General features: G+C 45.9%; 1 protein-coding gene across 1 annotated transcript in view; it reads left to right on the top strand.

The window, feature by feature from the left end:
* The window catches only part of LOC119390416 (cationic amino acid transporter 2), a 59,839-nt gene extending 50,658 nt beyond the window's left edge, over positions 1–9,181 (top strand). Inside the window, exon 17 of the mRNA XM_037658032.2 lies at positions 9,083–9,181. Coding sequence (XP_037513960.1) covers positions 9,083–9,117 — 35 coding nt within the window. The 3' untranslated portion in view covers positions 9,118–9,181. The remainder of the gene's footprint in view (positions 1–9,082) is intronic.
* The last annotated feature ends 18,331 nt before the right edge of the window (positions 9,182–27,512 follow it).

The raw sequence follows: 27,512 nt of genomic DNA, 5'->3' as shown, positions 1-27,512 counted from the left end.
TAATGAAATTGCTTCGGACACAAATTGATCACAGTGCAGCAATAGCAAATACTTCTTTATTTACTTAGTTACAACCGGTAATTCATTATATCCGAGAAGCCGTTATAACAGATAATTCCTTATATCAAGTTGTGCTGTTAAAAGTGATTAAAACCCCGTTAATTCGGACTTCACGGGACCAGAGAGAATGTCTGAATTAACCGAGGGTTCGAATTATCGCGAGTACGATCAAAACACTAGAAAAATGTTTCCGCCACCACCAGACTTTTATTTCTTAAAGAAGTCGGTGATTGCGGTTTGCTTCGCGGAGGCAACGTGCAAGGAAATCACAATTTTGCTAAGTTCCTGAAGGTGGCTGTCCGCGCACACTGTGCCGCAAAGCGGCAGTCTAGCTGACGCAGCCAGGCTTGAAATATTTCGGCCGTCATCCAAGCCTTTCTATTAAAGCGGTAGTCGAAAGGCAGTTGCTTAATGTTCTTAAAACATCTTGGCTTCGCAGCCTTTCCGATCACCAGCAGCGGCAGCTACTCTGTGCCGGTCATGTTCGTAGCCAGAAGAACAGTCACCCGCTCTCTACTCCGTTTCCCGCCGACGCACGGGTCCCCCTTAAACACGATCGTCTTCTCAGGAAGAGCCTTAAAGAACAGCGCTGTCTCGTCAGTGTTGATAATGTTGCACGGCTCGTACGTAGAAAGGCGTGCGGAAAGTCCGGAACGCCAGGCCTGCACAACGCTTCACCGCGCACGTTGCGGAACACCAGGGGTGCTATCGCGGAACGATGCCTTATGCCATATTCTATGCTATTCTTATCATCCACCACTCGTGGCTGGCTGATCGCGTTGATAACGCGGACGGACCGTCGCCATGTTGCCTGTTGCTGATGACAGTAGCGATGCACTGCCTTTCATTGTGTATGTGCCTCCGAGATGCAAAGCTCGTTTTAAATCTCGGAGGCCATAATCCGATCTCGTTACCTCGTTTTAAATCTCGGAGGCCATGATCCGATCTCGAAGTGTTAGATGCGCCGTCGATTTCGGCTGCGAATCCGAATTATATCCGAACCGCGGCCGTGGCGGTATCCGCTGCTGCTTCCCCGTCTCGACCCGACCTCGGTCGGGAGTTCGAATTAACCAAAGCGCGGTCGAATCTGTCCGAATTAATGAGAGTTCTCAGCCATAGAACAATGCACATTTTGGACGGGACCAGACGCCGCGTCCGAATTAACCGAAATTCCGAATTAACGGGGGTCGAATTAACGAGATTTTACTTATGTCCACATGAAGCATGACCTGAATGTGGCCTAAAAAGAGAGGATTATGAGATGTAAACGTGTTCGTCAGCCAAGACAAATGATCAAGCAGGCTACTTGTGCTGCCAGTCTGTCTTCATACCTTGCGGTTACTGTTGCCAATAATATGACTAGTACAACCCACAGACTAGCGAAACTTCACAAGATGCAGTGCCCATTTGCAGCACTTGCAAAATGTCAAGGCAAAGTTTAGTGATCTTTGCTTTACAGCAATATTTCAGTAACATAACATAAGTAACATAAGTGTAATGAAATCTTTGTTCACTATCACTTTGGAAAGCACAGGTGTAATCATTGAAAAAGCTAGCTGCAATCAATAAGCAAAGAAAACAACTGTTAAACTTGGTTGCCAATGCATCGGTACATTTAGTAGTTAATCGTATAGCGTAGCATATTCCTGCTTCAATGGAGTGAAATTTCACTGTAAAAAGGAGGGAATTCTGCCGTTTGACTTTCTTTAGGAGCAGTCAAGATAAAAATATTTTAAAGTTTTATATTTGCCTGCTGCGAGTGAGTTATTCCCGTAAAACAGTTGACGTACAAGACTATGTACCACTCCCCCTATAACAAGCGCACAGTTTTAAAATTTTTACTGCTTTTAAAAGGTGGTGCAAGTGTTTTTGATGAAAGCACTACTTTTTCACCTCTAAATGGCTGACCAGAAAAGCGGAGGTCGTTCCTGTGATGCTATGCAGATTTTGTGCCAAGGCACTCTTCCGAACGTAGTGCCATGCTTTCCTGCTGCTGAAACAGGAGCAATTCATGGCCACTACTGCTAGATAGTCTTCCTGCAGTTATTCTCATTAAATGAATAACTTGTAGAATGCCTGAAAGGTTTGATACTACATACCATAGTTCTTCCATTTTCTTCTCAGTGCAGTGTAATGAAACATTCACTTGATGTTCCAGCTTTCTATCTGAAGAGTTTGCAAATGCAGTTGCATAAAAGAAAACTAAAATTGGCTGAAGCGATGGCCTCAGAAAAAATTACTTGGTGCGGTCTACGGCCTACAGAACTCAACAGGGCAAGAAATTTGTTCAATCCCAGCTGAGGTGGTCACATTTCGATGGAGGTGAAATGCTAGTCCCGTGTAACTAGATTGAGCTAAAAACTAAGGAACCCCGGGTGGTCGAAATTACCTGAAGCCCCCCTCTACGGTGCGTCTCATAATTGTATCGCGGATTTGGTGCGTGAAACCCCAGAAATTAATGCAATTAAGGCAAAAAAATTCACATTTTGTCTTGCTGTTGCTGTCTGCTGTTAATCTGTGTTGCAGTTTTTAGCAGACTTTGTTCTAAACCTGGTGGATCTGGAATTTTAGCAGCGAAAATTGAATTTAGTGTTTGTGAAGCATCAGATTTCAATTACATTAAAGGGACACTAAAGGCAAATATGAAGTCGACGTTGATTGTTGAAATAACAGTCCAGAAACCTCAGAGTGCTACTTTTGTGCCAAGGAAGTGCTTATTTTTAAATAAAATCATGTTTTAGTGGTCCGCATCGCATTAGCGCACTTCACGTCACCCGCCTGAAAGCGGTGTTTCTCACGTCACTGCTGCTATGCCCAACGTTTCCGGCCTTAACTGCGCAGCGGCCTGCACTGGCGGCGTGTGCCATTCGGGCATCCGGCAACATCGCATGTATGCGGCATTTTGTCGAACTTTCTCTCAGAGCGGCTTTCACGAGCATGCAAAACACACGCGGCAGTACACAATACAGAAACTACTACTGAGACGCAACCGCGTGAGCGAAGCAGGGTGACGGGCGAAGCGCAGTTCGGCGAAAAAGGAACCTTTGAACCACGCGTGTCATTCCCCATGGCAATGCCAAAGAGGTTCTTTTTTTCATGGATCAAACAGAAACGAACAAGCAGTATTTCATTACGTCTCTTAATGCACGAAAGGTTTTTTTATTGCAGCTAGTTTGATTAAGAGTGATTAATTGTAGTTGAACTCTGTCAAGTCTTCAGGATAATTTCCAAAATGTGCCGCTCATGGCGCTCATTGTGTGATACAATTAGCTTAATTTCTCGGTAAGTAGGGCACTACTGTTGATAATATTGCCATTTTAGACGTCATACATCGAGCTTTCACTCTGACATAAATTATTTGCCTTTAGTGTCCCTTTAACGTATAGCTAAATTTTTTTTTTACTTTGGAAAAATTTGTGAAGTCAAAGATTCGTGGTACGATTATTGAGGCAGTATGCTATCTTTTCCTTTAAGTACACATTAAGAAAGCAATTATGTTTCAAGTAGGTGTCACATAATTAAATTTGCGTACCTAATATGCATCCTCTCTTTGCTGTTGAACACTGTTGATATGTTTCCAAAGGGATTGCAGAAAGAACACGGAATGTGAGGAAATGTAACCCCCAATAATGCTTGCACCAGTACTACAGATCGGGCAGAAGGTTACTCATGTAATATTTTCTTTCACATTGAACATACTAATGATAACCCATGAAATGAAGCTTGCTATCACTCGCTGTAGATCAACTAAGTGAAGCTTACAATATTTACCTCCCACTTGTGTCAGTTGTTTGGCAGTACAAAATAATTAAGCTAAAGTTTGTTTTAGCTTATGAAAGAGATTATTCATAATTATTGTTTTTGAGTATACACTCTAAGCAGCGAATGCTTATGAGATAAATTCTTGCATCTCTGTTAAACAGGTCAGCTTTCTTGAGTGTTTTGCAGCAATTATTACCTGTATTGGCATATCATAGCTTGTTTGAGCCATTTTGTTGCTAGTATATCTGAACCTTGGTAAAACTCATATTTATATAACCAATTATCAGACGTAAGCCAGCATAATTTTTTCCTTGGGAATGTTGGCATGAGGTGATTATACTGGCTGTCCCAGCTAACTTGGACCAAGATTAAAAAAGAACCATGTGCTCCAGAAAAGTTCTACCGGTTGTATATTAGTGGTAGTCGTGTAAACATTAGTGATGCAGAACTATCGATGATACTATCGATAGCTGAGTCACTATCAAACTATCAATGGTAAAAGATACTATCGATAGCGCTATCGATGGCAAGTACTATCGATAGTTTAAATTCAACAGCGCGAACTCATTGCAGAATAAACTTGGTTCCCCGCATGCGTGGTACATAGTGGAGCCGGAGGAGCAGGCTGAAGGGCAAGAAAGTTGACATCCTTGTGTTCTTCACCAGAGTGCTTGGCTGACACATGGTCATAAAGTCAAACTATTCAGCTGTAGCGGAAAGGAAGCAGTTATATGGGGTGGAACTGTGCGGCTTCAGATTTATATTGCATTTTATGATTTCATAGTAAAAATATTATCAGGAACTAAGTTTGTTAATTATCATGTCCAACTGGTTGCTTTTAAATATTAATTTATTGATGGGCATATGCTGCCATTTTCACTGCGCAAATAATTTCTCGCGCCAAAAATTTGCTCATAAATTAAGCGAAGCTGGTAGTACGCTATCGCGAATATTTTGTCAATTTGGCCAGCCAGCAACAGCATCATTATTCGCACCACTATGGATAGTTCGTGACGTGGTTGTGACTGGGAAGAATGCTGCAGCAAGACTGGGAAATGCGAAGCTCTTTATTTTGTCGAACTTGTGTCCAGAAAATCAACTCGGAATACAAGCGATACACGTATGAGCACTGATAGATGCGAGAACAGTTACCGGCCCTCGAGTAATCTGATAATATGTGGAACGCTTAGGCTTTTATACATCAGTCATCAAACCTTCCAGCGTTATCGCTGGTGCTCGCGTAAGCTCTCGAATAAACTTGAATATTCGCGTTCTAATCTTAAAATTTCAAAGAATCGCGCAGCTCCTCAAACATTGCGGCGCAGTCTGCGTCAAACGCTGCTAACAGTCTGTGGGTGAAACCTGAATACATCAAAACAAAGCAATAAACACGCATGGGGGTAATATCTCTAGTAATATTACCTATGGCACTTCTGATTCGACCATCGATAGTTCATCGATAGTTTGTTTACACTATCGATAGTTTCAAAGAAACTATTGATTGCTATCGATAGTCAATTTACCGATAGTTCTGCATCACTAGTAAACATACAATCTGTATTTTTTTCATGGCTAAGTGCTAATTAATTAACTTTAATTAGCCAACTTCTTTATTCTTGCTTGAATTGATAAAATATTAACTTTATGTTGTACCTCGCCTTAAATAACCCCTGAATCAAACATTTATTTTTTGCTTAAATCTGCGTGGTTATTTTTCCGAGAAAAAACCACAGCGCGCGAAACATGTCAAATATGAAATAGACGTGCTCACACGCCGTTACTAAAGCGCTTCCAAGTGTTCTTTAGTTGATACACGGCTGCGTTCGTTCATCACAGCATTGTACAGGGCTTCATGCTCGTTGATGGACGCCTCAGCAGCGTGTTTTGATGCGCGTCCATCAAATAGGATGAAGCCCTGTACAATGAGCGAACGCAGCCATGTACTATCAATCAAAGAATGCTTGGAAGTGCTGGAGTAGCAGCACGCGAGTGCGCGTCTATTTCATATTTGCCATGTTTTGCGTGCTTTTGTTTTTTCTTGGAAAAAACAACCAGGCAGATTTTAGCAAAAATAAATGCTTGATTCAGGGGTTATATGAGGTGAAGTACAACACAAAGTTAATATTTTACCGATTCGAGCAAGAATGAAAAAGTTGGCTTATTAAAGTTGATTAGATCCTAGTCGTGAAAAATATACAGGTTGTATGTGCGCACGACAACCACTAATATACAACAGGTAGAACTTTCCTAGAGCGCATGTTTTTTTTTTTTATCTTGGTCCAAGTTAGCTGGGACAGCCGGTATATTTGTAATGTGCTATAATGTGCAATAAATACTGTTTATAATGAACATATTTTTTTGCCAGATATTTTTTTAATCTTCATGCCTATAGCAAGAATGACACATTATCAAATGCATTGAGATTTTGCCATTTGTAGTAATTTTCTTCTTTTAGTGCAAAATCAGTTGCTTGCATAGTTTAGAGATTCCAGTCTTATGACTCTCACATTTACAGTCATGAGCAATATGAAAGGGAACACCGGATGCATATTTATTCAGCTATTTGAATATATTGTGATATTAATGTGATGTATTGAATTGCTAGAGATACCGTTCTGCATGAGTATTTAGTGCTATGAACATTTTTTAGCTTGCCAATTGAGTTTAGGCGCTATGACCTTAATTCAGTGTTCCCATTCATATTGCTCACGACTGTACGTAAGTGTGCACACATGTGCGCAAATATGTGCATGTGCGCACGTGCTTGCAGAATCTGTATGAAAACTTGATGCAAGTCCGTGTCTCAAAATACATTTTTCATTGTTATGGCCGATGAGTGGCCAGCTTGGTCCCGGCCATAACAAAGTAAATTTTCGTTGTTTTACAATTGCTTCTGCACAAATGTATTCACAAATGTGACATTGTAGTGTGTTACTACCAATAACTGGGCAGTAATGGTTTTGCTTGTGTGCAACTTTGCTGTAGTGCTTCTTGTGTAGTTTTGCTGTGACTAACTCCCGTACGTGCTTGACTTCTAACTCTGTACATTGTACTCTTGCGGCTGGCACTAGGCTTCTTTGTTGTTTTGTTCAAGGTATGTACCGCCGTGTACTAAATCATGTGCATGGGGCAATTCACTGTAATGTCGGTGTTTCACGTCTGTTCGTTTCACGCTAGCGCTGTTTCAGAGAAAAACATCTGCATTAGGTAGATCTGAAATATCGCCAATATTACAGTTCACCGAAGTATTGGTGTTCCCGTCATTTCTCTTTGGAGGAAACCTTTGCAGTAGGTTCATGTGAAATGCAAAATTGATTTCATGAGGCAGCCCCTAGAGCAATTTGGAGATTTATCACATTTTAAAGAACTGTAATGGTAGTTATGGCAGAAGATAATTAATTTCGCAAATTATTTTTTTCATAGAGCTTTAGAGCTTGCAATGTGGCTGCGATACATTTCAGTAGCCCAGTAGCCATGCTGACATGCCAGTTGTCTTACATTTCCAAGATAATTTTTGCATTGTACATTTACGCAAACCCAAGCAATTTTTCTTGCTGGCCGTGTTACAAAATGGGAGTTCTTTGTGTTTAACTTGGATGCTCTTATGGTGGTGTACTGCAAATGACTACATTTTTGCAAAGGGTTCATGGGACCAACTTGTCAATTAGTAGCATAGCTACCTTGATATGTGTAGTACTTGAAATTAAAAAAAATGTTTAGAAGCTTATTGCAGAGAACAATATGTATATATATATTCTTTACTGTATACCCTGTTTTTTGATAGACAGCAAGTATGGACTCCATGGAACACATGAGTATATTCCTCCTACTGCTACAACTCTGAGAACTTTGCCAAAGAATATAGGTTAGATTAGTTTATTGTGGCCTTAATATCTGGTCTGAATGGTGTAGTCAACCTTGGATATATATCGAACTTGAAGGGGATCTCTAGACGGTTGGATGTATTGATGATTTGAAAATCAGGTTGTATTTATCAATTGCCTACCTGAAAACTCTGCACATCAGAAAGTTTCTTAATATCATGAATGGCACTGTCAGCACTGTTTCATTTGAAATTTGCTGCAGGAGTTTACGGGCTTGTAAGGCCACATTGAATGCATAAAAAATTAAGTCTTTCACTCGCATCTTTTTGTAGGATTTGGGTGTCAAAAAGGAAGGACTTTGTGTTTTTGAAGGAGTGGAGTGCACCTTCTCTCCAATAATGCACAGCTGCAAGTATAGTATCTTCACTGCGTGGCAGTTAGTTCTCACCACTATCCGTATTTTTCGGTGCTACTATACGCAGTTGTGTTGCAAAGCAACTTCACTTTTGCCATCCGGTTAAAGCAAACATTTGCTGCGTTCCATGGTAGCTTATCTGCTAAAGTATTGTGCTGCTAAATGCAAAGATGTGGGTTCGATTCCAAGTGACAGGGGCTGTGTTTCAATGATGCAAAATGCAACAACACCAGTTTACCGAGATTTAAGTGCACAATAAAAAAACCTAAGGTGATCAAAATTTATCTAAAGTCTCCCGACTATGGCATGCCTCATAGTCATATCAGAGCTTTAGTGCATAACACATCAGAATTTAGTTTAATCTTGAGTTCTTCATGAGTGAGCCATGTGTACTTTGAGACATGTACATTGCTCAATTTTTCTCCATAGCTTAAAGTTCCATTCAAATTCAGTAGCATGGTTTGATAGCATTAGATGAAACAGTACCATTTCATTGGTGTGATTATAATTTAGATGACTGAGTGACCACAGGCAGAGTTGAAATGCACTTGCAAGGATGTTGCTTGACATAATATTCAATACTATACGGAATGTGGAGGCGAACGGGAGTTCAGTATATAATACTGAGGTGTAATTTTGCATGGTATTTCTAAAGGGCCGTTCCAGATGTTTGACATGGCAAATAGTTTTACATAATTGAGTTCAATGTATCCAGGTGTGACTATACACCTAAGGGTGTGTTGTTGCTTCATGCTTGCAACAGCAGGCACACAGGAATAGTGTCAACATGCCCATTCACTGTGTGAAGCTCTGACCAGATTTTAAGTATGCCACAACTCACCTAAACTCACCGTTGTTCATCTGAGCCTGTGTTTCAGAATCCTATCACTTTTGTTATGCTTCGTTATTGCTTTTGTTATTGATTTTTCTGCTTCGTTGCTCCATGGAAGCGTGGGTTTTGTGGTTAATCTTGAGCATGTCTTCTCTCTCCCCCCTTTTTTTTTCTTCTGCTCTAATTTAGCAGCTGCAAGTCCATCAGCGAGGACTAGACACTGACCAAAGCTTTTTGTTGCCAGCCCAACAGGACTTTCTATTTTTACTCTTCTATATTTTTTAATTCGCTGAGTATGAACGAAGTCGCTTCATCTTTGACAGTGACTGTTCCACACTCTTTGTCAACCGACGTTCAATGCCAAGTTGGTGCTGTGATAAGGCAGGCTGTGCCTGTGATAATGACTGTAGCATTGTGTACATGTCCAACAACATTCATATTGTAGGTTATGTATCTTTATATTCTCGGGCTGTAAGAATTGCCATTTACTCCTGACCAAGTTCATCACTAATTTTGAAACACAATGAGAAAGACTGCTATTAATGGTCGAACTTCCCTTTGATCATACAGCAACGTGTACATAAGCAATTGACGAATGCTTTTAACAGCATGAACTTGAGGTAGTATCACCTATTTTATCTTCTCTATGCTTCGTCAGTGTCGCTGTTTGTGGCATTTTATTCAAGAGCTCTGGTCAGTCTGTGTGAACTGTTCAGATGTAATGGTGTACGAACTGCTTCAAAACTGTGTGAAGCTTTTTAAAGGTATTCGTTATTTTATAAAATATCTTGCATGCTAGTAGGGTGGTGTTCTTACTTGCCAGTTATTTCTGTGCTCACGCCAGGTACGCATCTACAGATTTAATGACACACTGTGCACAGCCTTTTCATTTGTGATGACACTTGGCATCCTTTGAGCATATATATTTCTAGTCTCAGCTATGTATGCCACGTGAAGTCGTCGTACCTATGTATATTTTCGGGCTTTAGGGCATTCATGCCCCTCTGTTACTCTTCTACTTGACTGCACATTCTGTCTTTATTTTGGTTCATCTGCCTTGACCTAAGCTTTAAAAATTGCTCATGATCTTTTTGTTTGACTTCTACTCCCATTTAGCTACAAGTGAAGCTATATTATCATTCCATCTGATTCATTTTAATATGCTCGTAGTGATAAGTGATTGTTCTTGATCATCATTACCATGTTTTTAATGTGTACTTATACTGAGTAGCAGGCCATATCTAATTCAGGCTCACTTCTCAGCTTCTATACCACTATGTTTGTCATGCATGAATCTATATGTATGCTATTTACATGGTGTAAAATTTCTGGTGAGCCTTTGAACTGCTGAATATAGAAATAAAGGAAACAGTTAAACAATTTCATTTAATGCAATCTTTATGCACAGACACACCACCTTAATCAATGAAAGAATGAGATTTTTAGCAAATGTGTATGTAACAAGTGCACTGAGCGTTGATCAGAGGTAATGAACAATGAATTGGCATTCCTCAAAGCAGCTTTTTCAAATTGAGCACCACTGCGGACTATTTCAGGATAAAAGTTGGAGCAGAAGCCCATTGCATTGTTGTCAAAAATAATTTTTATTGCCAGGCTTGGTAATAGCATCGTTATGGGACTAGCCTTGTATGTATTTGGTGGTTGGTGGGCAACTTGAATGTCATGCTCAGAGAAGTCATTTAGACTCTCCCGCCTTTGCGAAAGTGCAGACCTTGTTTTACTAAGTTTGTCAGTAGCGACTGTGAACGAAGTTACAAGCTGTGATCATAAGCCATATTCCATGCTACACTCCCTGCCTGGTGTTTCGGACCAATGCAACTCGTGGCTTGAGGTGTTAAAATGCATACGTCACTGAATGAATGTACTTCATTTTAGCATGCATGTGCTTAACTGAATAGCTAGATAAAATAAGAATGCAATAACGGGTTTGGTTGTCGACACCTGGCGACAGTGACCATTGTGCAAGCAGGAACATATTTATGTATGCATATAAAAACTTTGATTTATTTGTAGGATGCATACATAATGCGGTCAACACATGCATATGTGTGCCGAGTAGGTACTATTAGTGTCTAGGCAAACTTTGTTAAGCAAAAGACCATTCTATTGCATGGTATGTGAGCTGTAGCTTCCTTGTGGTTCTGCTTGTGTACTCTCAGGTATTTATCTCACTATGTTAGCATGTGATGGGTGTCCATTTGACACCCAGAGAGGGATGCCCAAAGGGCTGCAGAGAATGCATGCATGCTACGCGCGACATGCTACGCGCTCATAAATGTGCTATGAATATGATGTACGCTGTGGTGTTTCTCATGTGTTGAAGTTTATGTGCATTGCTGTCATTCTTCCAAAAGTTCATGTTTTCTCACTTCTTTTCCGGTGCTGTTTAAGGTGGAAGAGCATTGCAGGTTTATTTTTACTTGTCAAAAGTGTGGCAAGAGGAAATTCAATCAGTTCGCAGTGTTCCATGGCTGAAAGGCAAACATGATAATGTGAAAAATTCTGATCTTCGTTGTAGATCCATCGACATAACTATAGCCAGCATGCGCTATTTCATAAGTCGGTTGCAGAACACAATTTGTCTAGCATATACTACATAGCCTGTGTATACAAAGCAGCTCCAATTATAGCTGCAATAGATTGTTCATTGCAGTTTTCATCGTATTTCTTTGTGGAATGGCAGAAAATATGTATGCCTCATTTCAATGCAGTTTCTTTTTATCGCATCTTTTATGTAGACTCCACTTTATTCACACTTTGTTTGCAAGCTACCATACACAACTTTTGTCTGTTACCTTGTTATGCATGGTGCAGTGTCCTTACTATGCTGTCATTTTGGTTGTGACCACTGGTATAATGAAATTTATTTTTTCTTTATTGCTCTGACTGCTCGGCAATTGACGTCTTTTCATTATGTTTCTGATGGAGTGATAACACGAGTTGGGAGCATCAGTTAAGTTTTTTGTTGCAGGTTTTGAAGCCACTTGTAAACTGACCAAAGCTGCTGCGAATGTGCTCTGCAGATTTTACATGCAACTGTCCTTCCCCAACTGTAGCATTATGGTAGTGTACATTTGTTGGGGAAACAAGTTAAACTTTAGATGTGCATCCATTCATTGCGCGTGGATTCTACGTGTTATGATGCAATGCGGCCTTTTATGCTGCACATCTTAAGGGACCATTTTTTTTATGTGACCACCAACAAACACTGTTGGGATTTAGAAGTGTTTTTTGATGACGGCGTGTCACTGTACAGTTGTAAATAAAGCACTGATGGCCCAGGGCGCCTGCAGTTGTGAGCTTCGAGCTCAATATTTTTTGCTGTGTATAAAGTATTTAAGACATGTTGGTGCAGCATGTTTAGCATTCTTTTGGGCGAAATGTACAAGCTGTGTGGTCAGCACAGAGTAGAACTTGTTTAATGCTACCGAAACTGGCGAGAGTAGATGTTGATTGAACTACATATATCATACTTTTTAATGCAATATGATATGTAATAAACAGTCTCGCAGTCCCATCTGTTTCCTGGTTGTGTGCGTTATTACTGTGTTCTTTCACATAATGATGAAGACTAAATGCTTCAGGTCCGTGTACCGTGCGATGTCAGTGCACGTTAAAGGGACCCTGAAACGGCTTTGACGATTTTGTACGAACGCATTGGGCCGGTAGAGCAACTCCTAAGGATCATTTACAGACCGATTTAAGCTCTGTGCGTAAACTGTAATTTATTAAAATGCTTTAAAGCTGCGAATCGCCACCGATCACAGCGGCTCGGCCAAACGCGTTTTCAAACCGCCCACTTCCAGTGCGCGTCGTCACGCAGGCGGCTGATCTGATTGGATAAGTCCAGTCCTGGTCACTGAACCTCCTGTGGGCAGCGAGCGTCGTCTGCGTGTGTTACAACGTGCTCAGTGTTCACGTGAGCTGAGCGACAGTGTTTATCTTGAGGTTTCTTTTCTTGGACACAATGAATTGTCCTAGCCGTGGTGTACCACATATCTGGCAATTGGAGACTTGTAAAGCTGCGACATTGTGCAATGTTTGTGAGGCATCTGGCAAGCGGAATCCCTTCAGCTCGTCGCTGCGATGAGCGTCGCGCTCTTGCTATCCGTTCAACGCCACGATCTACATGTCTGCGGTTGTAACTTCACCCCTGAAGACAAACAAAACTCCCCGCGTCAGCCAACCCGTCGCGCGGCGCCAGGGCAGCTTCCGGTTTGGTGGCGCTGGCGGCGCAACAAGCTTCCGCTAGCAGACGAAAACGCGTAGACGCGTAGTGGTAAGACGCCGAGCCAGCCGTTCAGAATTAGATTTTTCGTTGCGCTGCCCCTGCAGCGTAAACCTGAGTAATATTTAGCAGCGGTAAGGCAAAGTCAGTAAAGCTATGGCTTTCTAGACTGCCCACGATAACTGATGCTTGATAGCATAACATACGAGTCTTTCCATTACCCTATAAGAAATTAACTATATGACGCATTCCCGTAGCGTAATTCTTTAGCTAAAGTGGAGCTTGGGCGTGTTGGTACTTCCTTCTTTTCGTTTTGGACTGTGCAAGTATTGCGCGGTGTTAACGAATAAGTCTTCGTTGTGAGTCAGCGCTGTTGTTTGTGCATTCCTTTTTCTGGTTGTCAGTCTTTTTTGCGCTGTTTTCTTTCCGCTAATTCTTCACTTTATATTTTTTGAAGTGAGGCGCTTTCATTCTGTATCGCGGCTGTCGTTATTCGCAATCATTGAGCGGTAAAATCTCCGCACGCCACACTTTCAGTCCTGCTACAGAAAAAAAAAATCTATTTTACGTACGCACGCAATGCAGTGAAACGATTTTTGAGATATGGCATGTATAGCGTGATGCACACAAACGGCACGATTTATTTGCAGTCTCAAGCATTAAACCTTATCAAAACAGCTCCAATTAAGTGTAAAATATTATTTACAGCACAATTTTCAGAATCACTCAAATCAAGGCAAGTTCGGGAATATCGTTGGGACGCATCCTTCCACGATGCTCCTTTCCGCTCGCGATTTCAGCCTTAATTCTTACCATAGACCATGTGAGTGAAAGTCTTCAGGATGTCTTCCTCGTGAAGGTGCATATCATGCACACATACCACATACATGGTGTGTCGGTCAGTTTCTAATCCTCACGAGGAATGGCGCGATCCCACGCCACTCGCTGGTTCGTTTCATGTTTCACTTTTGAGCGCACAGTTGAACAAGGAGGGAAAGCGACGCGGACGCCAAGCGCTGTGTCCGCGTCGCTTTTCGTCTTTGTTCAATTGTGCGCTCAAAAAGTGAAACATGAATTACCAACATGGCCAAGCATACGCTCTTTCGCTGGTCCGGATCACGCGGGGCACAAATAGGGTTACCAACAGTCTCGGACTTCGCGGGACGGTCCCGACTTTTCATACAGCGTCCTGAGCCGTCCCTGTCGGGACAGCTATCTGTCCAGGATTAATTCGGGACCATCCAGTTAAAATTTTTTATGTGATCCAGCGCACACCCGACAACGCACGTCACGCTCCAGAACACGATGTTCTGACGAATAGCACGCACGAAGCAATGTTGCCGTGGCTAGCGGTGGATTCGAAGGTCTTTAAATACTTTGGCTGAACTTGGGCATGAAGCGCGACAACTTTTACGAATACACTCTCCAGCAAGAGGAAATGTTGCGAGCAGCACGTAGCCAGCTGAAGTACAACTTGAAGAGGCCGAAACAATAAAGAAACAATGGATTTGTCTGGAATATACAACAATTAAGAAAACTGAATTCGCTGGCTCCCATATGTTAGTTTACCCCGCCACCCTTCATTGAAGAGTTAGTGACCCTAGGCACAAAAGAAACGTCGTGGTATTTCGGATTTCCTGTAACCGCTCGTGCAGCCGGGAACACATGTCGGCACGCGGAAAGCGTAAAACTGTTCACGCAGAAAGCAGCCTGCACTGATACTAACGCGCCGCAACATTCACCGCTGGCTGAAGAGAGTGGAGTGAGTGAATCATTTTGCGACAGCAGCACCACATCTGTAGCTGATAGCGGCAGCGCCGCACAACATCGCTCAGTTTTGCAACTGACCTGGTTCTATAAAAGTCAGTTTCGCCGCAAGGGCGAAGCAATGAATGCGATAGCAAGAAGCTAATGCTATGCGAAGTGAGGCTCGCCAATGGATACTCTCAGTTTGAACAGCGCTCCTGTTGCAAAGGTGGCCGAAGCAGCGAAGGAAACTAGCGTGCTTCAAGTGTCGAGCTGTGACACTTGATAGTTCGCGCTCATCTTCTGTTTGTTCGTTTAGCGGCGTCCCTTGAGCTCGAGTGACTTTCGTACGCTCCGTAACATGAGCGCGGACATCACGGTGAAAGCTCGAAACATCCCTTTTCCCCTCACCACGAGAAAACCGCGCGAGCAGACAGCGGAAGGGCAAGGTTCTCCCTGCGCAAATATAAGAAGCGAGTGAGCTCGCCGACGACTTTTAAATGCGCCCGTCGCGCTCCTAGCGCCATCTCGCTGGTAATGAAGAAACGCTTATAAGCGCGGGCCGTCTCCGAGTCCGTCCAGCGGTAAAGGGTGTGTATATAACGCTCGCCGTTAGCTACGTGGAGGATCTGCGTTTCGTGGCGTAGTGGCTAGCGCCACTCGCTGCGAGCAAGAGGTGCCTGGTTCGATTCCGCGCCTCGGAAGCATTTTTCTGTATTTTTCTTTGGGGCTTTTATATATATATATATATATATATACATATACGGTGCATGACGGCGACGGCAAAATCCAGCCGAGACTGTCCATATAATTGCTATCGCAATAAAACGAAACGTTGCCTTAAGACACAACCTGCGGGATGAAACTTCGTGGTTTTTCTGTCCCGTGACCGCAGCGATCCTAATGTTTGGAGGCTGTACTACCTACGAGCATAAATGAACGTTGTTCCATTTTATATTTATTACCAGGTTACTTATTAACTCCGGAGTTTTTAATACGCAAGCGATTCTAAACGTTGCAGTTTGAGATTGCGAAAATACGAGCGCCACCTGGAGTGGAAAACGGGAACTGCGCAGTCCTATCCACGGCCACCTGGATCGGGGCGCGCGGCGGTGTTGCTCCGGCCGTCCCACTCGGCGCGCGCCCCTTTGAAAAGTTGTAATTGAGGTAGTTCAGACGCGCGCCGCGACGCGGCGCTCTCCTCCTACCCCCTTGCGAATGATGCCGCGCTGACCGCGCCGTAGACAGCCGCAGATGTGTTTGGAAAAATGCACACTGGACACCGTGCACGTGGTGACTGGAATCAAGGTACGCTATTATGTAATGTTAATCGGGCTTTACACAGTGAGTGTTGTTCTCTGTAGCATGTTACAATCGAGATAGAGCCAAGCAGCGTGCTTAAGAGACTTCGTGTGGCGCGGCGCGTTCATGTGCCATGACCATGGCCGCTACATAAGTGCCATGACACATATATTGTGCCGAGTACGTGATTTTCCGTGCTTCTCATTCTTTGTTTTGGCAATCGTTTCTCCCACGGCCGCCTGGACCGGCGCGCACCATGCTTCTTTCTAAAGGAAATACATTTTGTTGTCGTCGGCACTGCATAGCTATCTTCTGCGGTCGAGCGCTGTCTTAAGAGCATCACGTTGCTGGAAAACAATTGCGGTAATGATAATGCTGTAGTCGTTTTCTCCTTGCCATTGATAGGCAACATTTTGATATGGGCACGTCTCTTTGCATTCTGAAGTTCCCACGATACGACAGTGATGTGAATGCGACGTTCTTATTTAAGCGCAGGCCGCATGTAGGCGAATTTGAACACGAAAGCGATGAGTGACGCTTGTCGCCTGCGAATTAGCTAAGGGTCGGTCGCGCAATGGCCACTTTCTCTAGTTTTGGTATCGCTTGTCGTTTTAACGCGACAGCATGAAAGAGCCCGTTTCCCAAGCAACATTTTATCCTTGGCAAAATGTCGGCCTGACGTCGCTGGCCAGCTGCACTGTCGTTGGCTCAACCTAGGCAACCAATGTAGGGCCGGTCTTGGGGATTGACATTGGCCTCATGTGGGCCTGCGTCGGCACCCGATGTAGGCCTGTCCACCGTGGCCGACGATGCCGAGTGCATGCCGCTCGCGGGTTGACCAAGGCCCGACGTTACATAAGCGTCGATTTACCGACGGCCGTAGGTCGGTTGCGGACGTTTCTCGCTAGTATAGCTCTGCTTTTTTTTCTTATTTTTTGTGCGTGTTCTAACAAAACGCATCAATTGTATTTCTGGTGTGTTGGTGCGTGTCGTATTTAATGTGAACGGGCAGTTTATAGAGGCGTTTAACTCTATCTGAATTAATTACGGGCAGAGTGCACATGTAAGACGGAAATAAATGCCTCTAACGGTCTGCACTAATTAACGTGTTAATACGTAACACACAATAAAAGAAAGACGTGAATATAAGTTTTCTCTTTTTAGATGTTTCACATTGTCATACCACATTGACTTCTGGCAAGTAATTTGTTTTTAGTCTGCGTACCACGAGGTTACGCCTGTTAGCTGTAGCTGCGAGTTTTTCACTCGCTTGCCTCATTTACCGTGTTTTTCAGGAACGTGCCGTACTGCTGCGTGCCTTACTGTAAGTCAACACCAAGAAAGATTACGTTGCATTCCTTCCAGCAGGTAAAGCTCGCGCACTCAAGGCCGCAGCATCCCAAGGGAAATCCGCCAACCTCTTTAAGCAGCGGAACCAACCTTCGGATCGTTTCCCTTATTCTGGAAGCACTCAGAAAAAAAGGGGTTTTTAATAAATCTCATGCTTTCCTTCGCATGTATACTTTTTACTGATATGCTGCACTTAAGAACACCAAAACAATTTTCTTGAAATGTGACTCGCGGGTGTTTTCGCTTCGGTCACCATCATCACGACAAGGACTGGCGCGCACACACAAAAAATAAAGAATATAGCGATAGCCGCCATTCATCCTTTTATTTGCTTTTTGTGAGGGTGGGGGAAGTGCTATGCTAACTCACGGTTACTCTACAGCGATATCTTCAAGGCGCCGCAAACCTTCCCGCATAGAGCGCAAAGAATGGAGGGGTAGTAGGCGCGCGCCGCGGTGCGGCGAAAGGAGCGGTCACGCCCCTTTCTGCAATTACGCCTCCTCCGTCCGAATGGGACGGCCGGAGCAACACCGCCGCGCGCCCCGATCCAGGTGGCCGTGGCCGCCATGTATTAGTACCGCCCCCAAACACCAGGTGTTCGTCCGGCGCTGCGAGCGAATATCGCGTTCCATGGATGGTATAGCAAGTTTCACACCCCTGACACAACCACATTGCCCGAGTTTACGCTTATCGGTGATCATTCTCGAATTCTTTTTGTTTGTCCGCACGCTTTTGCAGGTTGGTGCCGTACAGGAGAATAAAATAAGATCGGCTGGTATTGTGACGGCACCTGTCGGAGCAGATATCAACCACTCCGCGAGCTTCGTCTATGTTACCAGACTGCGTGCTGCTGGGCACACTGGGCCTCCGAGATTGCGCGCAACCTCGGCGCGCATTATCGGAGGCCATGACTGGGCGAAGCTCAGACCGTCGAGTGCGCTCATGGGAGCGTTGCGATCGCCGGCGTGTCTGTGACTTGAGGGTGCAAGGCAGTGGTGAGGAGGAGGGTATAGATATAATTGTCCGTAGCGGCCTTGGTACACGGTGCGTCGCTTAATTTCTGGTGCGAATGATTTGGGGATGCTCTTGCCTAAACGCTGACAAAACTTCAGAAAACCGTTTCAGGGTCCCTTTAAAGGGGTACTGACACAAAATTTCGCGGCCGAGATAGCCTGCTGAATCGATTCTCGTGTACGTGCGTGTACCATCTGCAAAATATCGACAACGAATAAAGCTTGGAAGGTATTTTATATGAATTTTGAAGTTCGCGAGCGCGATCCAGCATTATAGGCCGTACCTAGTGCATTGACACCCTCGGAGGTGACCCGAGGTGACCCCCCTACTTCCCCTACGTAACCGTTGCAGCCGGTACAAGTTATAATGACGTCATAGCCGCCATTTCTGTTTTGACGCGCTTCCCGACGAATCGCTCCTCGCTAGCGGGTCAAACCTGAAGTGATTCGCCACGTCGAAAGTTCCTTCCATCCCCGCCGCAAGAAAATCGACGCCATCAGACGACGATGAGCCCGACGACGACAGACCGCGCGGATATGCGTCACTGTTCTGTGTGCTCACGTGACCGAGCGTTTCACTCGCTAGGTGGTGATAGTTGCACCCGGCGGCTTGTCGTTTTTGGAGCTCTGTGAAACCGAAACTGAGGCTGGGTCGGTAATGAGGAGCTTGTAATTAATTATCTGTCGCGCGCTGCAGCAAACAATGTGCCTTGTTATGAATAACAGGCCCCCAGCAGCACACTGCAGCAAAAAAACTCGGGGGGGAAATTTTCGTGTCAGGACTCCTTTAAGTAGGGAATCTTAGAAAAGTTCGCACATCGGGGAGGAGCTTTGCGCCAGTGCTCGTGTATCATGCAAACCGCAATTAAACTTTGCAGCGGAATATCTATGAGCGTAGACACGCTAGAACAATTCTTCCAAGCGGAACTGTGTAGAAACGCCACTGCCCCCAACTTTTCTATACAAACATGCCCGTTTGCTGCAACCGTTAAAATGTTCTTAGTTAATTGGGTGGCTGACAGCGATAATTATTGTCTCACTTTGTGTCCCCCTGGATGAAAAACTTATCTGCAGGTGGTTTTCACGTTCTTCTTAGTGCTGAATTTTAAGTCAGAAAGCTTAACATTAAACACCCGGACATCCCGTTTCTGCCGCCGGCGCCAGCAAGTTGAACGAAGAGGTTATTCTTCCTACGAGAGAGACTGCACTCTGAGATCCGATCCGTATACGTTCCAGGACCCTATATATCCTCGGCACGTCGCTCACCCTCATGTCCACTGTCCCACGGCGTGCCTCGTCCTTTCGCTCACCCCGCCGTCATTCACTTCATCGCCCTTACGTTCTGCCCCGATCCCTCTCGACAGACACTCGGAAAACTGAAAGCTGCTGTTTTTGGAGGGAGAAAGTGCTGGTCGTGTAAACGCCATAATTGCTCCTGCGCATCCTGCAAATTCAATGACTGTTTGTGTGGAAGGTATTTCGGTGGACGCCCTTGTAGACACTGAAGCCGCCATTTCGGTTATTAACCGCGCATTATGCCTTGATCTACGAAAAGTGCAAACTCCGTATGTTGGTCCGGTATTATGTGGCGCTAATCATGATCCGATTTACTCAATTGGACAGTGTACTCCACGTGTTCTCATCGACGGAATTTGCCATCATATACAGCTTGCTGTGCTTTCTTCATGTGCACCTAATTATATTAGGCTGGGGCTTCCGGTCAGCTGCGTCTGCTGTCATTTCGTGTGGTCCACCCCTTATTCGCATTACGGACACCGAGCATTTTAGCTCTTACGATTTCTCGTCGCTCCGCCTTGTCGCAGCTGCGGGTTCCATACCGCGCCCAGCACAAGTACGTATTCTCACAATTAAGTCAAGAGATACTATAGACGGCGATGCAGTGGTTGGCCCTTATCAGCGCTGCATTTTTCGAGGAATCGCCATCGCCTCTTGTCTAGTGCGGTTCTTACGTGGTCATGGCAGTCTCACCGCCTACCACGTACACGGCACCAAAGCCGCTACTGCTGCCGAAGGGGTCTACTTCTGCCAGCCTTATTGACACAGCACCAGTATGTGTCACCACTATTACCTCCCTTCGTCAATCTCAAAGTGTACGCGCGCGGGAAATGCATCCAGTGCCCTCAAAGCCACTTTAACTACAGATCTGAATCCAACCCAGACTAATGCCTTATGGACCACTTTAACGAAACACCAAGCTTGTTTTGACGTTTGTTCGGATTGCTTAGGCCAAACCACGGTGCCGCTCATCACATCGTCACCGGCGGATCTCGTGTCATTCGCGGCCGCCGTTACCGCGTGTCTTCTGGACGCAAGGTTATCGAAGAACAAGTCAATGACATGCTGGCATGCAAAGTTACCAGGCCTTCAGCGAGCCCTTGGTCTTCTTCTGCTGTCCTAGTTAAAAGGACGGTTAGGTGCGATTGCACGTTGGTTACAGGACAGTGAACAAAATTACCCGAAAGGATGTATGTTCTATGCCTCGGATTGGCGATGCCTTTGACACCATACATGGCGCTGAATACTTTTCAAGTCTATTGGCAGATCCCGATGCATGAGTCTGACAAAGAGAAGACTGCATTTGCTACACCTGATGAACTGTTCGAATTCAATATGATGCCTTTTGGACTCTGCAATGTCCCAGCCACATTTGAGCGAATGATCGATATGGTACTGCGGGGCCTAAAATGAAAGACCTGCCTTTGTTACCTGGACGACGTCGTCATCTTTTCGTCCAACTTCTCACAGCACCTAGAACGTCTAGACGAGGCATTAACGTGTCTAGCAAAACCCGGTCTCCATGCAGCTAAATACCAAGAAGTGTCGGTTGGCAAGCTGCAGCATCAAAGTGTTAGGTCACGTCGTCAGCAAGCTTGGCACTGAACGTGATCCCAAGGTTGCCGCTGTATTGCACTTTCGTAACCCCATCATGCTTAGAGACCTTCGCAGCTTCTTCGACTTAGCGTCGTATACTTCCAGCTCTTTGTCCGTGATTTCGCTACTATCGCAGCTCCTCTTCACAAATTTCTGACCACGAGTGCACCCTTTGTTTGTACGAATGACTGTGAAGCAGCTTATCAGAAATCTACGATAGCATCAAAACTTGCTCGTTCTGGCCTGGCTGGCCTCTCCTCTAGCGTTGCCAAGTACGTCGATTTTTGCTCGTCATGCCAGCACCGAAAACGTTGGACCGGCCTTTTACAACCTCTTCGCGCCGGCCCTTTACATCTATCGTGCCCGTCCGCTCCCTTCGAATTCGTGGGTATAGACTCATACGGACCTCTTCCGCTTACACCCACCGGTAACCAGTGGATTGTTACTGCCGTGGACCACCGACTCGTTACTCTGAGACTGCAGCTCTTCCTTCTGGCGCTGCCTCCAAAGTCGCCGAATTTATCCTGCCCGCCATTATCTTGCGCCACGGCGCCCCTTGTGTTCTCATTAGTGACCTTGTGTTCACATTAGGAACATGAATTCTTGGAGCCAGATGTTGTTGAGCTCCAAGGCCGCCTCTAACTCCTCGAACCATGATTGTAGGCAGGAGGTGCGGAATGGTGGCAGCGGTGGATCGAATTGCGGCTGCCAGGCTTGAGCTGGCTTGAACGTGGCTGCGGAGCTCAGTGGCAGCGGTGCAGCGCCGGACGCTTATCCTTGCGTCCGGGTCACCAAATGTTGCGACGTGACGGCGTCCGACGTAGACGTGCCGTCGTCACTTGCTTAATGAGAAGACGACGGCGTACGGCCGAGGAAGGAAGCGAGAGGCCGAAGCCGAGCAGCGGCCGTGGCGTCCAGCCAGCCAAAAGCACCCGAACGTCCCAACTGCCTCGCGCCACGAGCCACCGGCGCTCGTCGTCTTTTAGGGGCGAAGCTCCTTAAGGCGGCACCCGTTCGTCCCTCGTAGTCGTAGTCGTAGTAGTCGTAGTGCGTAACCAGTCTTACGTTTTGACCTCCAAGGTGGTGCCGGTGGGAGATTTTTCCTGTGCGTTGTTGAACAATAAAAAATTCGCAGCGTGCGCGTTAACTAAAAGCTGAATTCTTCTGCCTCTCATTCCCCATTAGCAGCCATTGGCATGTTCCAGTAGGAAACGTTAGTAGAAGTAGAAGTGTAAGTGTTAGCTAAAAGCCGACTTCTTCTGTCTCTCATTCCCATTAGCAGCCATTGTTTACCTCCAAGGTAGTGCCTGGTGAGATTTCTCCTGTGCGTGATTAAACAATAAAAATTTTGTTCAAAACGCCGTTGATTGATGAAATAAACCAACGAAAGACGCCGGATGTTTTGTAAAAGCAAAACGAAAGAACGCCAGATGTTTCTAAAGCAAAACGAAAAGACGCCAGCTGCTTAACGAAAGACGCCAGATGTTTCCTAAAGCAATGGTTTTCTAAACAATGAAAATTCACAGCGTACATGTAAAATTAAAGTGAGCTGCAAGTCGTCATAACTCATCGAACCTTTAGTATAAACGCGCCCGATCTCACGTCGGTGATGATGTACTGGGCAGAATTCACGGAAGATTCACGGTTTACTGATGAACCTCCGCAGCTTCGCCCACTATCATCATTCACTCCGCGGATATGCTGTGATTTTTTAAAGACGATAGTCTTTCTTGGGGCAGAAATTTTGGTCTGTCTTTCTGTCTGTCTGTCTTTCTGTTTGTCGGCACGTCACCCGATTCAGCCAACCGGCCAAAGTTGAACCACTTGCTTACCGCCCACCCATCTTGAACTGGTACGGCTGTTCATACTTGTGAACGTTGTCGATCAAAAAAGTAAATATTACGCATATCTGAGGCGTAACATCATAAGGTGAGTATTAGGTGGTGTGTTCCACCTGCAATGCAATGCAATGTATGCATTTTCTATTAAAGGAACACGCCACCTAATACTTACCTAGTGATGTTGCACCTCAGATATGCATGATATTTAATTTTTGATCGACAACGTTCACAAGTATGAACAGCCGTACCAGTTCAAGACGGCTGGCCCTTGGGCAAGTGGTTCAACTTTGGCCGAGTGGCTGAATCGAGGGACGTGCCGACAAACAGAAAGACAGAAAGACAGACCAAAATTTCTGCGTTTAAGTTCCCCAAGAAAGACTATCGTCTTTAATAATATAGTTAACTGGGGATGCCTGACGTAGGACGCGGTAGGGGCCTTCGTACTTAGGCAGTAGCTTTGTGGAAAGGTCAGGAGCGGAGGAGGGAACGCGAAGCCACACCAACGTTCCAGGCGAATACGACTGAGGAGGTAGGTTTTCGTCGTGACGGTCCTTCTGGCCCTACTCGCCCTACCATGTTACAACCCTAGTTTCTTAAGGTGCGCTGAAAATGCGACTGCGCTGCAACTTGTCTTCCTCCGTGCCCCCTGCACAAGCTCATGTTGTGTTTCGGTTTCGGTTCAGTATTGCATTGTACGAATGACAGGGGGCGCCGCTCTGGCATTCCTGATGAAACAAGGAAGCCTTTTTTTTTTTTTTTTTTCTTCGAGCCTGGTGGCAGACATGTCACCGCCCCGTTTTAAAGGGGACGCTCATAGCATCCATCCATCCATGTTTTACCCAGGCGACGTGTAAATAAGAGAGTTTGTGGAGAGTACTCGTTGAGTGCGGACGTTTCTTCTCCTTCGGCGCATCGCGCCAAACAGCGTGTTCGGGCTGGCGGCGTCCCCACCGGTCGCGTTGGTCACCGCCGGTCTTCGCCTGCCGCTGCGCCGGGACTACCAGCCCGCAACCAGCACTCATGTTTCCCGACGTATTGCCAGATGACGTCCTATCTCACGCAGCGCCTCTTCTATCGTCTTTAGACGACATTTGCAGCGAAGCACGCAGATACGCGGCCAATTTTTTCTCCGGCCGGCTGGCTGCCACTGGCGCGGCGCTACACGGAGGCGAGAGGGCGCCACTGCATCACAAATGATGGCATCCGTTCCCGCCATGGAGGCTATGAAGCTGCACGGTTGGAACGCCACGGCGCGCTTGCTCGTGAACGCGAGCGTCACTGAAGGAACGCAGATCCTTTAACGACGCCCACTGGCTGCGTTCGTTCTGTCCACTTCTACCCTAGTGTCTCGTCCTAAGTGCAGTTTAAGTTCACTTTATAACGTCTTGCCAAATATTCGTGATTTCTCAATATTTCCTAGGCTGTCATCTGCTATGCTTGCAGTCCCAGGCACCTAGCTGAGCCTATTTAGTCTCGTCTTCAGCTCCGGCGCCGACCTCTCTCCACAAAATCCCAATAAACTTGGGCTGTATCAGGGTTGGTCCTCTCTTTCTATTAAAATGTAAAACATTGCCGTATTTTGTTGTATTTTCGAATATTTTATACGGCCCTAAGGTACTCGCGTTGATGCAGGTGGCGGAAGTTGAGACATGTTTTGGCGGAAACTGCCCTCACGGCTGCGTTGCCGCGCTAGCGCAGCGCCCTCTAGCGCCACCACAAGCGTACAGAACGCGTACCGATGGTGCAGGGTACTGCACCATCGGTATCATTGTGCACAATAGTGTGATGGAGTGCATGGCGTCTGCTAGGATGTATCGCGGCAAATCCCGAAACACAATTCCTGCGGCCCGCCTTAAGCAGCGACGCAAAAAAAAAAAAAAAAAAGTCCGCCTTCATTCCACCATGCAAAAGTGCATGTACGGCGAAACTGCGAAAATGCGCTACTTTGCTCCCACGGCTGTAAAATGCGACGAACGGGGAAACAGCGCACACATACCCTGTACGCCGCAGTGGTTGACGTCGTGGCCTCACAAGGCACGACTGACCACGCGGCCGACGTTGCGGTACGCTAGACACACACCACAAAATGCAAGAGGCTCTTGCGTTCGAACGCATGCGCCCAATCCTTGTTGAGCTTGGTGGCGTGCCGCCTCTGATAGTATTGCCAGTGCCTCCTCTATGTATTGCCGTAGCCTCCGCGATTAGCTCCTGCAACGCACTGTGGCGCGGTGCAGGGGCTAATCACGGAGGCCACGGTATTGCCGACGTCGTTTCTTTTGTGGCCGCTCGTTTTCGTGTTGCTCTTAGTCCTGCCGTTGCGCGGCCTTGCTATCGCGAAAGGATGGTGTCGAGTGCTGCGCGAAGTAGAAATTGCGCTCAGTAGAAAGGGCAGCAAGTGCAGGAGACGCACGCCGCCGGCTGTAAAGACCACGGCTCTGCTCTCTGACCGCATTCTTGCCTGAGCGAAAGTGCTTTCTTCTTCGAGTGCTGCAAGTGGCTTGGGTGGAGTGTTTCTGTGTCATATCACTGCGCACTTGCGTGAAAGACAACCGCAACCTTGAGGAGCCTGAGGAAAGCAGCCACGTGTTGACGAAGTTGAAAAATGCATGGAACTCTAGCCACGTAGAGCTTCGCTATAAAACGTTGCGTGCCCATCGTTCGGATAGAGAACTGAGAGTATTCACAGCTGATCACAGGCACTGCTGTCAATTATCTTTATTCAATTTGAAGTCACACCTTAGTCGCTTGTTTTCTTTCGCACAGGATAAAAGGTGACATATATATATAGTGTTCATTTTGATTTTTCACCAGTTGCACAGCATGAAATTGTAAGTTATAACCGTTACTATTGTCACGGGGTCGTGACGTTGACGAGGGCAGCAGTCAGCGTGTCCAAGATGAAACTCTTTATTTGGCCGAACTTGTGGCCTGGAAACGAAAACTCAAACTACAGCAAGCAGTGCACGCTGTACACTGATATCGGCGAACAGAGTGTTGGCCATCGATAACCTGTAGGCCGTCGATAACCTGAATCGCGGCAAGGCGCGTCGGTATTTATACATGTGGCATCGAACATTCGATCCTTGAGGCTCTGATACACTCCAACGTAACGACGACGCGCACGCGTCGCGGCGACGTTACGTCAGCAAAAGAAAAGAGCCCTCTACAATAACACAGAGCTGATTAGTTGGTAAGTATTCATTTTAAGAAGACAGGGCGCAAGTTCACTGATTGCCGTACAAGTGTGGTGTATAAGGTTCCTTTCAGCTGCGGCCGCTTCTATGTAGGACAGACGGGCCGCTGCATCAACCAGAGATAATTAGAACATACAGATCACTAACCGGAGGCTCACCTTCTACTCTATCGTTACATTGTCGAGAGTGTAAATGCACGCCAAAATTCAATGAATGCGCAGTTTTGTACAGACATAGGAATGAAGAAAGGCGTGTGATGATTGAGGCATGGCATATATCGAGAATAGTGGTAGTGTGTGCGCGAGTCAACCGTCGATTAACTTGTATAAAGATGAAATCAAATGCCTTAACAGTTATCTTTCGCGTAGGCCTTCACGCGTGCCGGATTGATAGGTTTGCCTATAGCATGGGCATGCGCAGATTAGTTTTTGTGCCTTCTTTCATTTCCGCCGTTCTGCATCTATTCAGTCGTTAGCTGGCGTGTGGTGTCCTGACTTCTTTCCTGTGTGTTTGCACGCCCTGTCTTGTTAGAATGAAGCCCTCTGCAGTCCGGCGTCGGCTGACCGCCGACGCGGCCGACGGCTGCTGGCGCGCTATGGCGTCGCTTCTGCATTTCGCGCCAGACGCGCCAGACTCGCAATACTCGCATGTACAGGAACCTGCTTCCACGGCCGGTCTGGAGGCGCGCGCTCGCTAGCGAGCGCGCGCCTCTAGACCGGCCGTGCTGCTTCACGGGCTGTTTCGTCGGTTCCCAAGAGGTGGCGCGGCGCGTTCTTCGCTTTACTGCGCAGGCGCTCCTCGAGATGCGATCGCACCGCGCGTTGGAGCCGGCTCGACTGGAGCGGAGATCGATTTGCGCCTGGCCACCGTGCGCCTGGCGTAGCGCATAGAGTTAATATACTGACTCTAGAGGAAAAGCTCCCCATAGGGCCCATGCATTGAAACCTATAACCGCATGCGTTCCGCCATGATGGAACAAAACGATCGTTGCCAGCGTTGCCAGACCCTGAGACGCTCGCTATATTTGACGGT

The sequence above is a fragment of the Rhipicephalus sanguineus genome, chromosome 4 (assembly GCF_013339695.2).
Source record: "Rhipicephalus sanguineus isolate Rsan-2018 chromosome 4, BIME_Rsan_1.4, whole genome shotgun sequence".
In the NCBI taxonomy this organism is placed as follows: domain Eukaryota; kingdom Metazoa; phylum Arthropoda; class Arachnida; order Ixodida; family Ixodidae; genus Rhipicephalus; species Rhipicephalus sanguineus.
This window is presented reverse-complemented; position numbering and strand designations above follow the sequence as displayed.